The sequence below is a fragment of the Bacillus rossius genome, chromosome 3, assembly GCF_032445375.1.
Source record: "Bacillus rossius redtenbacheri isolate Brsri chromosome 3, Brsri_v3, whole genome shotgun sequence".
Lineage (NCBI taxonomy): Eukaryota > Metazoa > Arthropoda > Insecta > Phasmatodea > Bacillidae > Bacillus > Bacillus rossius.
Window position 1 is genome coordinate 114,834,876 of NC_086332.1, and position 17,212 is coordinate 114,852,087.

Consider the following 17,212-nt stretch of genomic DNA (forward strand, 5'->3'; position numbering starts at 1 on the left):
TACCATTTAGGTGTTAATTAATGTACCTACTTCATTTTTCTCTCTTCATACTGAATCGCAGTAGTAGTATTCATTTTTTGTCTTTTTTTCTCTAAATGTGTTGGTCTACATGTAAACACTTTACTCTCTCTAGAGTGTAAATAGCCTGTATATTAATATTTGTAACTTAAAAAGTAATACAATATAAATAATCTTGTTTCATATACGCAACTGTGATTCACTGGCTACGAAAAGCAATGTTCAAGTACTAGCTATAATAGTGCGATTACAAATTAAAGTTAAGAAAGATCACTTTCGTACCTAACATTCTTAGATTTAATGCTCCCGTATTATATAGAATCACTGCATGAAGCATTTGCAGCGATCAACAGTCAATAATTTTATAACAGTCAGTATACAACTAGACGTTTGAAATTTCATTTACCCATGCAGAGTAGATAAAGATAACCACCCACGCGATCCAGCCTCCTCTCGTTATCGGGTCACGCGATAACGAGGGGAGGCTGGAAGCAAACACGTAGCCAATACTCTAAAGGATGAACGAGTTACGACACCTGATAAAAGAGCCAGATCCTATTCACAGAAAAGAACGAAATGACCGAGATGAACGAATCGTTCTGAACGAATCTTTCACGGAACTGATCCGAAAGTACCGGTTCGGTCAAAAGAACCGTTCTGCCCATCACTATTTTAGTTGTGAGCCATTCAAGGATGATGGCCTCCACAAAATCTCTGGTGGCCATAAAATATAAAGTCAAGTCGAAACGTATCGATTCGTTGCGTACGGGACAGATTGTATAATGAAACGGAGTGTCTGCTGACACTCGAGTGGCAGCAGTCAATTCCGTATCGGATTTCACTGCTGCCACTCCGGAAATGATTTACACGTGACCGGAAATCAATTTTTTCACAACTGGAAGATCTCCTAACCACATCACATCGCCATATTGATTTCGCTCTGTGCTTTGTGCTTGCTGCTTGGTTGATTTCGCTCTGTGCTTTGTGCTTGCCGTGTGGTTGCTGCTGTATTTGAATTTGTTAACTTATATTGACCTCTGAGTTAATTTGTTTTGCTGTTTTTGTTCGTAAGTACTTAATATAGGTTTTATTCTTTTAAATATTGATTTGCGTACAGTGTGTTGACCATATGTTATCCACATGGTTGGACTCGATCGTAATTTTTCATAAACATATTTCTTAAATACTGTTCTTTTAACTTATTGTAATTATTTCAATATTACTTAATAACAATGGAAACGAATCCATAACTGCATCGCCATATTGATTTCGCTCCGATCTTTGTGCTTGGTGTGTGTGTGTCGTATTTTGAATGTTTAAGCTGGTATTGAGCATTACGCTTAGTTTTTTTTTGTATTTGTTCGTAAGTACTTAATATAGGTTTTATTCTTATAAATATTGATTTGCGTATAGTGTGTTGTCCATTCGTTATCCACGTGGCTGGCAATGACCGGGATTCAATAATCACAGTGGATATACCGATTTCCGTGAATATTTTTGGTCATTGTGGATAGGAACATCGTGAATATTCAAATCATTTTACTTTAAATTTCTAGTTTCAAGGATGGATTGTATTAGTTCAGTTTTATTAAAAATTAGTTCGGTAATTGTTCCGTATCACGTAGGTAGTTTATCCATTGACCCTGATGGCATGATCCTGTTGTACATGATGCCTGCTGTTTTAATTTAGTAGGAACATCAAAAGATCCAGAAAAAAAAAATTACAAATAATGTTAGGAAGTAAACAATCACTTTTGGATTTTTATTTGATCTGATAATAGGTACTATCATATTCATTGCGACTAGTCCCTCTTCCTTTAAAAAATATTAAAATTTCGGGAATACTTTTATTTTATGATACAAAATTCCTCTATTTAACACAACTTGCAGAGATACAAAATTCCAACTCGTTATTGCCGTTTATTAATTAAGATACCTGTACATTGATGCGGCCGTCCCAATTTTATTACCGAAATTATTACCGTTGGGTGTGCAACAGTATTTTAGGTAGTGCATGTAGCTGACCTAACCTAGCAAACTGCCCAGACTATTTTTCAGTACCTATTTTGAATCTTGCTAACCCAGCCTATTCAACTGATAGAACTATTTTACAGTTTTTCTTATCTAACCTAATGTAAATAATATTTAAAACTGTAAATGTTAGCTATCTGCAAACTAGTTTCAATAAATGTTTTGTAACTGAACATAATAAGGAAACAAAAAAAAATTTCCTTGTGTAATAATGTATTTATGTGGTTCCTATAAGTTACATATTAAAAAAGAATAAAGGGCCAATTAAAATGAAGCCCACCATTTAAGGTTAGTGATTTTTAAAATGATCATATTAATCCAACTAACCTCAATAATTCATTTTTAGACTAACCTGTAATATTTATTGATTTAGCTAACCTAGAATATAAAATTTACCCTGAAACTCTATTGTCTAACCTCGGAGATAACCACAATGGCAATATTTATCGTTATATAAGTCATAGATATGCCAATGCTGATGTGCGGAACTCTTGCCCTGTGTGTTGGCCATCTGTGGTTCTGCCTGCTGCGGTACATATGGTGGCAGGAATCCATAAATTTACAGTGATAAACGTGTACTTTCTTGTTGTGTCCAACATTTAAGTCTTACAATTATTGTTGGTGGGTATGTTACAAATTTTAATAAGAAATAGCTCACATTTGCTTAAAACAGTGCATAACATTGTTAGCATGTCAACCATACATACTGAGACATCTTTTAATGTAACAATTTAATCAACTGCATAAATGTATTAAAAGCTATCATTTCTGCAACTCATGGAACAGATAGAATAAATAAATTACATCAAATAAGATATAGGCCCTAGACCCATTCTACAATGGCGCTGAAATGGAGACAGATGTCTCAGAACTTTTCACTGTCATCTTCTGCTTCCACAATTTATGAAAACTTAACTTATAAGATTGCTCTTCAACCTTACCAAATATTTTAATTGAAAAAAATTCTTCCAAACCATTGCATGGGCAAAGTTTACATACATATTTAAAATAAATGACTATTAATTGAACACTAGATAGTCTTGTACTTCGGATAATTTTTTAACATGTTTATGACAGCAGCCAAGTACTCATGTTCTATTGGGTGCGTGGAGCAACGTAAACAGAACTCAGATTGCCGAGTTAATCCTTGCGGGTCATTTTCAATCTGCGTGCTACTATTCTGTGAGATCTGATTGTGTGAACCATCTCTGTTTCCATGTCATTGTATAACGGGCCTAAATAAACAGAAAATTACATTTTCTAAACTAATGAATACAGTGACACATAAATTTTTTTAGTGTGCTTGTTTAAAATAAAATTGATTTCTGTAATTTTCTTACATCAAGACTTTTCTGGAAATGAACTTAATAATAAATATCTGAAAATACTTTTTTCGAGTACTAGAAATGTATTGTATTTCCCTGAAAACAGCATCTTTGTATTCACTTTTTTCTTGGAAATCACTGTATATATCTTAAATTACAATACATAAACAGTGCCGTAGCTGTTAATATAATTATATGGTAATTATCTCGACTAGTCCCTCTTTAAAAAAATATTAAAAATTTGGAAATACTTTTATTTTGTGCTACAAAATTTCCTCTATTTAACCCTACTTGCGGAGATACAAAATTCCAACACGTTTAGGAGAAGTCGCCGTTTATTTATTAACATACCTGTACTTTGCTGCGGCAATCGCCATATTTTTTGTTTGCTGCGTGGGTTCTTGTATGTTTATTTTGGACAACTCATGATTAATGGTCGATTAGGTACAGTTAGCTACATTATAAATACTTTAAAACATTGTGGACGGTTGATTTGGTTAGTATAGCTACATTTAAAGTACTGTAAAATAAACACGAACCCGTGCGGCAAACAAAAAATATGGCAACGGCCGCAACAATGTACCGGTATTGAAATGTTTAAACGGCGCATTCTCTTTAACGTTTCCTCAGACGAGACTAAATAGTACATATTTTGAATTATCCAATGGAAACCTTTCTATAAAAAACAATTGACTGCTACATCCAAGGTGATTAGACAACACTGTGCTATTTTGTCACTTGTAAGGTAAATTACCTATTGCATTCATACACCGTTTTTAGTAAGCAAGTAAAAGTACGTACAATTCATTTTGTACGTCATGATCACAATTCATATTACAAACAACATCGTAAGAATAAACCTTTATATGAAATTACAGTACCTACTTTAATATACTTAAAACCATTGTAGACTGTTAGATTATTAGAGCTACATTAAAATAATGTGAAATTGTGTGAATGGTTTGCTAGGTCTGGATACCTATATATTATATTGTTAATTCGTAATCAACCATTTATAATGATTTGAGAGTATTTTCAATTTCGCTAATCTTACCTAATCATCCGTCCTCAATGTTTTAAAGTATTTATAATGTAGCTAACCTAACCTAATCGACCATTAGTTATTTTGAGTTTAAAACAAACATACAAGGACCCACATGGCGGGAAAAAAATATGGCGACGGCCGCACCAATGTACAGGTATGTTAATGTATAAACGGCAATATCTACTAAACGAGTTGGAATTTCGTATCTCCGCAAGTTGTGTTAAATGGAGGAAATATTGTAATATAATATAAAAGTATTCCCAAATTTTTAATATTTTTTTAAGGAAGAGGACTAGTCGAGATAATTAACAATTATATATATAAAACACTATAATTTATGTAGAACTACAGGATCGTAGACCTAAGATTCACAACATTCTGTTGTGAGATTGATCATTTAGTTTAGGTTAGTAGTGGAAGCAAAAAATGGTGGCGGCGGTATCATTGGACAGGTATTGTATTGTATGCTGTAAACAGGAATTTCTACTGAATTTAGAAATGTCTTTAGACCTCGAAAAAAAAATTTTTTTTATTTATTTTATTACGTATTTAACTACGGAAAAGTCACGGCACAAGAACTTTACCTTTTTTTCAATTGAACTGCTAATTACTAGTCTTATTTTAGTTGCCTCATTTGTAGCAAAATATAGCTAGTTGAACCAGTTAAAAAAGTAAATGGTTCATAGGTTGTATAGGAATATTTACTGACCTATTTTCTTTTTCAGTTTCAGATGGCGCTGATCATTGGGGATTCTCAGGTCAAGTACCTGAACCAGTATCTTTGGGATGGAATTACTTGCATTCCTAAACCAGGGTACAAGGTTCAGGATCTTGTGCCGATTATTGAAGAGGTTGGACCTTACTTCAATAAAGTAGTCCTCCATTGCGGAACCAACAATGTGCTGAGCGAGGATGCAGAGACCATCGTCGACCATATTTTGAATTTTGCAGAGACCTTGAAGAGGGTAAATTCGTATGCTACACTGATGGTGTCAGGCATCCTACCAAGGAAAATGAATGGCTACCGCTGTGAAACATCTGGCCAGCGTGTTGCTGGGATGAATGCCAAGTCAGCTTGCGTAAACGATATGCTGCGACAGTGTTTGCCAAACATGGAGGTAATGTTCATTGAACTGTGGGATTTCTTTTTGCAGCCTGGAATGATTTCTTTTGATGGACTTCACATCACGGCTCAAGGTTGCAAGTTGCTGTGCAGATCCTATGGGAAGTTTTGCAAGAGTAAGGTGCCCATCAAATTGTCTGTTCCTACAGAACAAAATGTTGCTGTTGTTTCCAGGATTACTACAATTTCTAGTAAGCAGCAAGGGGTCGCGGCATCTTTACCTTCTAATGAAGACTTTCCTTCCCTGGAAGAATCTTGTACACAGAAGCGTTTTGTACTCTCTCAGGTTCCAAAAGTCAAAAAACTACCTGCTTTTCAGAGAATGTCTCAGCGTTTGAAGGTTTTGCCTAGCCAGTTTACTTCAATTTCTTGTGTACCTTGTGTAGTCCAGAATTCCTTTGCCCCAGTAAATCCTGTTGTGCCATCAGCTGTTGAGTCTCTTAAAAGCAATTTTCAGGTTCCTGTGTGTACCCCATCTTCTGGACAGTCATCATCTCAGGCTAAAGTGTCTGGGCCACTACACAACGTATCTTCTGCACCTCATTCACCACTGCCATATTTTCAGCACAGTGCTTCAAAAAGGTTTTTTCGCCCAGTTCTGCCATGTATTGAATCATTTGTCCATGAAAACAAGTTTAATGTTTTGAATTCTGTAACAGAGAACGAAGATGCCAGCATGTTTGAAAGTAGTTTTGGTGGTAAAAAGTGCAGTAAAAAGATGAAAGATTGTAGGTTTAAGAATAGTGTAAATCCAAGGAAAGTTCGGAGCCGTCTGGTTGGAGGGGGAGCCACTTCATTATCAGAAGGTGTATCGTTCAGTAGTTATAAGGAATTTACAGAGGTTTATGAACAGTGGTTAGAAGAAGGACATCATCCAATGAGAGTGAACCATTCTGTAAGAAGTCCTGGTGGTGGTGATAATATTCCTTATGTGCAGGTAAAATATGTGTGTAAACATTTTGGTAAGCCTAGGATTAGAGGTAATGATGTTCGGCCAAATCAAAAGTATAATGCCAAAGGTTGCCCTGTACATGTAAAAATTATTTATAATAATAAGCTGAAATGTTATGTTGTGCGTAGTATGATTGATTGCCATAATCATGAAACTGGTCCAGATGTCATTATGCATTATCCTGATCAAAGATTACTTGATAAGGGGGAACAAGAGGCAATTGCCCCTTTAATCAAATATAACATGGGCACGAAAGAATTGAGACAGTTTATTGGGGATGAAAGTGGGAAAATGTTACAGAGTAAGGATGTTCACAATTTACGTCAGCGGGCAAAAGAGAATATTGTTGATGGGCGCAGTCAGGCAGCTTTGTTGGTAGATGAGCTAACGAAACTGCAAGAGGAAATTGGCTGTTCAGTTCATATAGAAACTGATGAAAATAATGAATTACTTTTTCTTGTAATGCAAACTAGTTTTATGAAAAATTTAGCTAGTAAATACAGTGATGTTTTGATGATAGATGGTACTTACAAGGTTAATGCTGAAGGTTATCCATTATATTGCGTTTTGTGTGAGGATGGGAAAGGGCATGGAAAACCTATTAGTTATGTGTTTGTCAGAAATGAAACAGAAGTAGTTCTTAGTAAAGCTTTTGTCAAAGTTTTGGACCTGAATCCTAACATGTTAAATTGCAAAGTAATGATAATGGACAAAGACAGGGTAGAAATGAATATAGTGTCAAAAATGCTCCCCCAAAGCAATCATGGAGTGTAAGTTAGCTACTAGGGGACCCTAGGCGCAGAGTCCCTCCCCTGACCTGGTTGCCTCGGTTGACTTATCACCACCCAAGCCAACATTCCTGCAGCGAGCACCAGTGAGAGCACCCAGACCAGTATGGCTTGTTAAAAAAAAATATGTGATTTAATGATATTCTTGCATAATAAAAATGATCATTAAATAGTGAGTGATTGTTTTATTCAACTACCAGAAGTAGAAGGAACTTATAGACCAAAATTATTCTTGTCATTGATACATGCAAATCATTTATATTTTGTACATACATATTAAATCTAAAGCAATTAAATTTAAGAAAATAAATTATGTATGTGATATTTAACACAAAAAAAAATTCACACTAAAACACAAGAAATTAATTTGGAATCAAATCATGTATTACCACAAAACAAGTGTCGGCAAGGAAAATGCTTCCTGAAAGGTAGTTAATCTTGCCTACAAAAAGTTATTTATTTAATTGAACCTACCCCATTAATCGTAACTACTTAGTTATTTAGAATACAGACTTTTTAAGCAATAAAGCATATTTTTTTACACAATCTCAAAAGTGGGGTGGCAGCAAGGTAACACCTTCCTGAGGATATCCAGCTCCATAATACTTATATTTTTAAGATAATAAATTTTTGTATAATGTATGGGATATTTACACACACGAAAAAGGTACGATTTCACACTACATGAAAAAAAAATTTAAATTGGCAATCAAATTTGTGTATCACCTACCAAACACTGAGTGTCTGCAAGGAACATGCTTCCCGAAAGGTAACATTAATCAAGCCTTCAAAAATTATTTATTTAATTGAACCTACCTCATTAATCGTATTACTTGGTTATTTAGAATTCAGACTCATTTTTGCAAAAAAAAAAAAAAATTAGTGGAGTAGCAGCAAAAAAATTAAATTTTTAATCAAAGCATGCCTGTGTATCACCTACCAAAAACCGAGTGTCAGCAAGGAAACAGTTTCCCGAGGATCACCAACACTTAACTACTGAAATTTTTAAGATAAAAAATTTTTGTATTTATGTTTTGTATATTTTACACAAGATAAAATTACATTTTCACATTAATTAACAAGAAAAAAAATTAAATTTGGATTTAAAGCATGCCTGTGTATCACCTACCAAAAACCGAGTGTCAGCAAGGAAACACTTTCCCGAAGGTCACCAATACCTAACTACTGATATTTTTATGATAATAAATTATTGTTTTTATGTTTTGTATATTTTACACACGATAAAATTACATTTTCACACTAATAAACAAGAAAAAAAATTAAATTTGCAATCAAAGCATGCCTGTGTATCACCTACCAAAAACCGAGTGTCAGCAAGGAAACACTTTCCCGAGGATCACCAACACCTAACTACTGAAATTTTTAAGATAATAAATTTTTGTATTTATGTTTTGTATATTTTACACAAGATAAAATTACATTTTCACATTAATTAACAAGAAAAAAAATTAAATTTGAATTTAAAGCATGCCTGTGTATCACCTACCAAAAACCGAGTGTCAGCAAGGAAACACTTTCCCGAGCTTCAGCAACACCAAATTACCGATATTTTAAGATAATAAATTTTTGTATTTATGTTTCGTATGTTTTACACAAGATAAAAATTAATTTTCACACTAATAAACAAGAAAAAAAATTAAATTTTGATTCAAAGCATTCCTGTGTATCACCTACCAAAAACCGAGTGTCAGCAAGGAAACACTTTCCCGAAGGTCACCAACACCTAACTACTGATATTTTTAAGATAATAAATTTTTGTATTTATGTTTTGTATATTTTACACAAGATAAAATTACATTTTCACATTAATTAACAAGAAAAAAAATTAAATTTGGATTTAAAGCATGCCTGTGTATCACCTACCAAAAACCGAGTGTCAGCAAGGAAACACTTTCCCGAGCTTCAGCAACACCAAATTACCGATATTTTAAGATAATAAATTTTTGTATTTATGTTTCGTATATTTTACACAAGATAAAAATTAATTTTCACACTAATAAACAAGAAAAAAAAATTAAATTTTGATTCAAAGCATTCCTGTGTATCACCTACCAAAAACCGAGTGTCAGCAAGGAAACACTTTCCCGAAGGTCACCAACACCTAACTACTGATATTTTTAAGATAATAAATTTTTGTATTTATGTTTTGTATATTTTACACAAGATAAAATTACATTTTCACACTAATAAACAAGAAAAAAAAAATTAAATTTGCAATCAAAGCATGCCTGTGTATCACCTACCAAAAACCGAGTGTCAGCAAGGAAACACTTTCCCGAGCTTCAGCAACACCAAATTACCGATATTTTAATATAATAAATTTTTGTATTTATGTTTCGTATATCTTACACAAGATAAAAACTAATTTTCACACTAATAAACAAGAAAAAAAATTAAATTTGCAATCAAAGCATGCCAGTGTATCACCTACCAAAAACCGAGTGTCAGCAAGGAAACACTTTCCCGAGCTTCAGCAACACCAAATTACCGATATTTTAAGATAATAAATTTTTGTATTTATGTTTCGTATATTTTACACAAGATTAAAATTAATTTTCACATTAATTAACAAGAAAAAAAAATTAAATTTTGATTCAAAGCATGCCTGTGTATCACCTACCAAAAACCGAGTATCAGCAAGGAAACACTTTCCCGAAGGTCACCAACACCTAACTACTGATATTTTTATGATAATAAATTTTTGTTTTTATGTTTTGTATATTTTACACACGATAAAATTACATTTTCACACTAATAAACAAGAAAAAAAATTTAATTTGCAATCAAAGCATGCCTGTGTATCACCTACCAAAAACCGAGTGTCAGCAAGGAAACTCTTTCCCGAGCTTCAGCAACACCAAATTACTGATATTTTTAAGATAATAAATTTTTGTATTTATGTTTCGTATATTTTACACAATATAAAAATTAATTTTCACACTAATTAACAAGAAAAAAATAAATAAATTTTGATTCATAGCATGCCTGTGTATCACCTACCAAAAACCGAGTGTCAGCAAGGAAACACTTTCCCGAAGGTCACCAACACCTAACTACTGATATTTTTATGATAATAAAGTTTTGTATTTATGTTTTGTATATTTTACACAAGATAAAAATTCATTTTCACACTAATTAACAAGAAAAAAAAATTAAATTTGCAATCAAAGCATGCCTGTGTATCACCTACCAAACCCGAGTGTCAGCAAACAAACACTTTCCCGAAGATCACCAACACCTAACTACTGATATTTTTAAGACAATAAATTTTTGTATATATGTTTTGTATATTTTACACAAGATAAAATTAAATTTTCACGCTAATTTACCAGAAAAAATAATTAAATTTGCAATCAAAGCATGCCTGTGTATCACCTACCAAAAACCGAGTGTCAGCAAGGAAACAGTTTCCCGAAGATCACCAACACTTAACTACTGATATTTTTATGATACTAAATTTTTGTTAATGTTTTTGATATTTGAATCAAGAAAAAAACTTATTTTTACACTAAAATTGACAAAAAAAAATTAAGTTTGGTCAAAGCATGCCTTTGTATCACCCACGAAAAACAGTGTGTCAGCAAGGAAATATGTACTATCCGAGGGGTAGCTGCTAATTCATATATGTACTATAATAGTACAAGTACCTCCTTTTACCAGTAATAAAGTAGTTACTTTATCTACAGCATTTATATCGCTTTGCTAAGTAAATATTTTTTTAAAAATTTAATTAGCAATTTTAACTATATGTAAATATTATTAGTTAATTTACATATCTTCGTTACTGAGATATTATATTTATAATAATGATAATTGTGTTTAAATAGTCCGCTCTTGAATTATTGAAGTGTCAGCATCTTATTTCAATTGTATGCTGCTGCCCGATAGATGCTCCTTGCTGCTGCCACTCGAGTATTTGTAACATATTTTGTGTAACCAATGAGAGAGCAGTGACGTCATACCGGAGTGTCAGCAGTGATATCCGACTCGGAGTTTGCTGCTGCCACTCGAGTGGCAGCAGACTCGGCCATAATGAAAGCAACAATCGATTTTAAAGAATTCTCTGGCCATACCGCCAACAGAGGCTCGTGTTTATTTCTTGCAAAGGAAATCCGTAATAATTACTAGAAAAACACTTGAAAATAGTTTTAGCAAAAGAATATTTGTGCCAAATAAATAGCATAAATGCGCAACAATTCACAGTAACCTCAATAGCACGACGGTGAATTACGGCGGCGTAATTCACCGTCGTGCTATTGAGGTTACTGTGAATTGTTGCGCATTTATGCTATTTATTTGGCACAAATATTGTTTTGCTAAAACTATTTTCAAGTGTTTTGCTAGTTTGTTAGTAAAAAAATGTTCGCAGACTGTCGTTTCAAATTACGATGCGAATGGTCTGATATTGTATCAACATGTCTAAAGTTTGGGAACATTTTCGCATCAATAGTGAAAATGACAAATATGCAATTTGTAATCATGGTAGTGCGCAAATTTCACGGAGCCGTACTTACAAATCTACAAATAATTTAATGAAGCATTTGAAATCTCGGCACACATTACTACCAGAAAAAATAGTCTTTGAAGAAAAACAAACTTTTGTTTACAGCACTGTCACCAACTAAGTCAAAAGGTACCACAGAAAAAAGTAGTGCTACCTTTGAACCCATTTTGAAAAAAGATGTTATGTTATCGGCGTTATCGCCTGTTAAAGAACCCTGTCTAAATGTTGAACTTCTTTGTGCACAGCCTAGTACTTACTAGCAAACAAACTTTATGTGAAGATGCTTCTTCACTGGTAATTGAAAAAAAAAAACCCTCAACATTTAATCCTAAGTTTATAATTATCCTTTATACATGTTATTATCATTATGTAATGCATTAAATTCTTAAGTAGTTTTAATTGTGTGACCAGAATTACCAGGAATCGAAAACTGGAATGACTCGGAATCGAGAATCGAAATTTAGGAATCGGTACCGGTATCGGAATCGATAAAAATGTGTACTCAACCCATCCCTAAAAAAAAGTAATTTAAAAAAATAGGTAGAAAAAATGCAAAAACATAACCGCACACAAAAACCACGTGTTTTCGTATCAGCTTGGTAGTTTTCAAAATGAGAATTGGTATTGCCTCTTTATCATAATGCACTTTATTTTCTTATGATCGCATCAAAAACTAACTTCACCTGAAACAACGCCTTTGAATTCACGTAATAAGCTTTGTACTCACCTTATTCCACGTGAAAATAGCCTTCAAAAGATAAACGATGCCATGCCCGTTCTGTAGTTCATTGCATGGAATGGAACATTATACAAAGTCTGAAGGGCAAATTAAAAAGAAGCAAAACACGAACAAATGAAGGCCTCGATTCGCTAGTGAACAAACGAGTGCTTGGATTGGCCAGAAGTTATGGTGGGTGGTTGTAACAGCCTACTGCAACGGACAATCGTAGACCAAGTAAAAAAAAACGTTGCAGTTGCAGTGTGCCTTAAGCAGCAGCATTTTAGCGGAGTTGTTCGGTAGTGGTACGAGCGCATCAAAACAAAGCTTTGTTTGAATTATACGCAACTTTAAAATTTCCAGAATTCGTAGAATTTTCCCTGACATTTCCCGGAATTCCCTGACCATTTAAATTTCCTGACATTTCCCGGTTTTCTAGTCCTGTAGAAACCATGGATAAGTATTCCAAATTTTGAGTTCATCCGACGTTTTGAAGGGGGTCAAAAACATGATCAAAGATTCCGTTACATACTAACATACAAGGGCCCCCGGAAGGTCTTATGGTGCGCGAAGGCCCTGGATGCACGTCAAAATTAAGTATGTTCATTGTCCCAAATTTCGAAAACTCGGGGGCAAATAACCTTTCCCCTGGGGGGGTGGGGGGAGGGTTGAGAGGTTGAGGACCACGAATTGCTCGGAAGAGCTCGAAGGAGAATCAATTTTTGAAATGTCGGGGTTTCGAACCTCCCCCCCCTTCCCATGCACACACACACACACACAAACAAACACAATTGAAGGGGCAGTCGACTTCGGAAAAATTTACCACCATGCCCCGGACTCATGGACATACATAAAGCATGGTTATTGCCCATAGCCAAAAAGTAGGGTATGTTGTCCCTATGCCCCCCCCCCCCCCCCTTTTTTATTCCACTTTTCGGATTTCGCTCATGTGCGAACTCTTTTCTTTCAGTTTGTCTTTGGCGCGATATAAACAAAGCCTGAAATTATATAAATAAATTGACGAATATCTTATTTTGCATATTGAATAATGGAATAATCTTATAAAATTAGTGTATTGTCATCGGTCCTCGATTAATCTAGAAAGTTTGAAAAAAATTTGGCCGTTTAAAGTGGGTCAAAATCGCACCCAAAGGAGTCGTAAGTTACAAACATACAAACCAAACATACAGGTGAAGCTAATATAAAGTGTGTAAAAATCAGCATGAAACGTGTGACCCACACGCAGGTAAAAAAAATTTATACACACACACATACATATATATATGTACATATATATATATATATATGTACATATATATATATGTACATATATATATATGTACATATATATATGTACATATATATATATATATATATATATATATATATATATATATATATATATATATATATATATATATATATATATATATATATATATATATGAATTGTAGGCAAAGGCAAAGGGTAAAATGCAAATTTGACACATTGGAAATAATAATTTTTTTGTAAAACATTTTTTATGTACAATATTTCAAATTTTGACAAGCCTTTAAAGTCATGTTAATAAATGACATAAAAAGTTTATTCAAATGTTTAAATCATTTGTACATGTTCAGAATTTATTTATAAAAAAAACTGCTAACAACAAATAAAACATCAACTACATCTGCATAAAATAAAGTTAAACATCTGTAGTAGTAACATCCACACAAAAATATATTTAATCCAAGCCATTAAAAAACCAACCATTTTTAATTTGTCTTTGGGATTCTATTGCACATTCACTGTAACACAAACATTACTGTCACACTACAATAATAAGTAGCACGCTGTACACAAATATAATATGTTTAGTCAAATTGTACGATCTGAAAGACAAAACAGTGCATTGTATACAAATACCCAGCACTGAGGTACTCTGAAACATGCTCCCAATTTATTATTTACCTTAATATACTTAAAAAAATTAAATATACAAATATATTATTTATCAGTTTCATTTCCTGATACAATATATATCTAATTTATGCAGCACTTTAAAAAATTCAGTACAAAAATAATAAAGTAAAATATTAAAGCAACACATTTCTAGTGAGTAAAGAGAACACTTAAAACTCTATGAAATGAAGGAAAAATACTTTAAAATAAACCACTTTCATTTGGCACTTTCACCAAACAGCCTGATTATGGTTGATACAACTTTCCATAGCCTACCTACACACCTACACAAATACAGTTTTATGATTTTAAAATCTTCAGCGTGATAATGATCTTAATTTTAGGTCTTGGTTAAAGATTTAACTGGGGGAATGTAATTAGGAGTGTAAGCAGAATAGAGGATTGAGGGTTGGGGAGGAGGGGGGGTGTGTTTAACCTGGAATCAAAAAAAAAAAAACTTTAGAACAAAAATCTATGATCTCCACTAAAAGAAGAAAAGAAAGAATTTGAAAGAGCAGACAGCAGGCAAAATGGTCCTAAGCCCCCCCCCCCCCCCCCCCAACCAACAACTCTTCCTTCCCAAGAAATAAAATTCGGCATGTGCTCCTATTTAAAATAAAGAACGTCTGGAATGCAAAGATGTATTTTATCTAAGGCTGCAGACTTTTGCGGCCATCATCTTCCAACTACTTAGGCTTCAGAGGTGAAGCCACGCCAAAGAGGTAGACTACAGGCGCAGAGCAAAACGTCGGTGCAATTCACCACTTCAACCTCAAAAGCGAAAGTAGTTTATTTATTACTACTTTTTTAAAACCAATCACCTGTTGTAATCCTAACAAGTCAATCAACAAACATTTCCTTTGGTGTAGTTTCTTCCATACCTTCAATCCCTAAACGGAAGTTGTGACACCTCAGCACTTATTCTACAACCTCCAGCTCTCTTGTTTCCCTCGCGAGACAAGTAACGAATATAGCTTAATGCAATAGCTACCTTCCATCTCGCTATCACATGCTGCTGGAATGGAAAAAAAAAAACTTTTCAAATACTTTTACTATTGTTAATAATATTAACTATGGCTGGAAATTAAATAATGCAGACTGATGGGACATTCCATGCACATAGGATGCACAACATACAGCTTGCAATGCCACTTGATAAAATTAATTAACATGTCAGCAAGTTGGTGATGAACTGCCAACCAGTTATCATCAACCCTAATAGGCTAAGCTCGGTTACAATTAAAACCTATAAGATAACATAGGTAGATAATAAACACTGGTTAGGAGCACCATTAAACCTGATAAACTTTGTTAATGCATATGTATATTTAAAAACACAATTAATTTTAAAAAAAAAAAATTTAAGACAGGTAACTTTCCATATTTGCATTAAACTCTACACTGTCTAAAAATATGGGTCCAGTATATTTCCTGATACTAGTACATTAGGTTTAACTTTGAGATCTGTATCAGAACAAAACATTTTTATATCCAAATTCCATTTTTTGTGATGATGTAACATTATCTATTATTTGCAGTGTAAAATAAATTTATATTAATTTTTTTTTGAAAATGATTAATAACGCACAATGCCAGTTGTTATTAATAGGTAAGTTACCACCCCACTTTTTTATAACAGCAGATTATCAAAAAACTTACTTAAAATTTTTAGAGATGGACCAGACTACAAATTTTTTGTGCCCAGTAGTGTCCAGATTTGATTATTTTGGGTTGAGTTGAGCTCCAGAAGTTTCAGGTTTTTTTAGATGTGGAAAAATTACAATTGATTATGCCATTAATGCATGCAGAAACTTGCCACTCGTATAAATAATATTTTGGTAAAAGTTTAAATAAATCCTCAGCGGTAATAAGTGTAATAAATAATCAAAATAGATTGTATTGCTATCTTGGTTAAATACTACGGTCCCCCCCCCCCCACCCCTTTTCCTTCTTTTTAGAAATATATTAAATATTTTGGAAATTTTGCAGAAGAGTGGCTTATGGAAAATGGGAAAAGTAACTAAAAGGAAAATGTTGGTTAGGTTAGGTAGATACATGAACTTCATATTACATATGATTTAGGTATTAATTGTGTATTAAATATTAAATACGTATTATAAATGTAGCTAACCAAATACAACAAACCTTTCACTTAAGTCATTATTTATCTTATTTCCAAGCATTTTTAATGTTTTACTATTCAAACAACCTATAAACAATTTTTAACACCATTCAATCAACATATTGAAAAAATGCACAGAGTATAGAATTACAGAACAAACACAACGGGGAGAAGGGTTAACACCATTATTATTTTTCCATTTTATTCTACTATTATCTGATTTATGTTTTCTCCCACTTTAAACAGACAATATGTACTTTGGCATTTTCAAATGTCGTGTCACAAATTAAAAAAAAATGGCTTTAACTAATGAAAAATCCATAACATTAGAAACCTCTTTTAAAAACAAAAATAGAGCAGCCAGACATTTAAAATAGTTAATCAGAGATATGAAGATACAAGTACAAATAAAAATCACTTTGTTTTTCTGTGTTTCTGCTGAACATTAACACTATGAATTGATACTGTAGTAGAAAAAAAAACCTGGGAGACGTTAATATATTTTCTTCTCCTAGTTTTGTTTTCTGTAATTGATTAAAATCTATGACATATTGAGGCCTTACATTCCAAAATTGTGTTGATGTCTAGTGTTTTGAGAAGTAAATAGCAGGATATACATTTTGT

At 33.2% G+C, this 17,212-nt stretch overlaps 1 protein-coding gene across 1 annotated transcript; it reads left to right on the top strand.

Moving 5' to 3' along the window:
* Positions 1–892: 892 nt before the first annotated feature.
* LOC134531170 (uncharacterized) lies at positions 893–7,458 on the top strand. Its single transcript, XM_063366794.1, has 2 exons — positions 893–1,085; positions 5,145–7,458. The coding sequence occupies exon 2, from the start codon at positions 5,151–5,153 to the stop codon at positions 7,266–7,268; it is 2,118 nt and encodes a 705-aa protein (XP_063222864.1). The 5' UTR covers positions 893–1,085; positions 5,145–5,150; the 3' UTR covers positions 7,269–7,458.
* Positions 7,459–17,212: the final 9,754 nt, after the last annotated feature.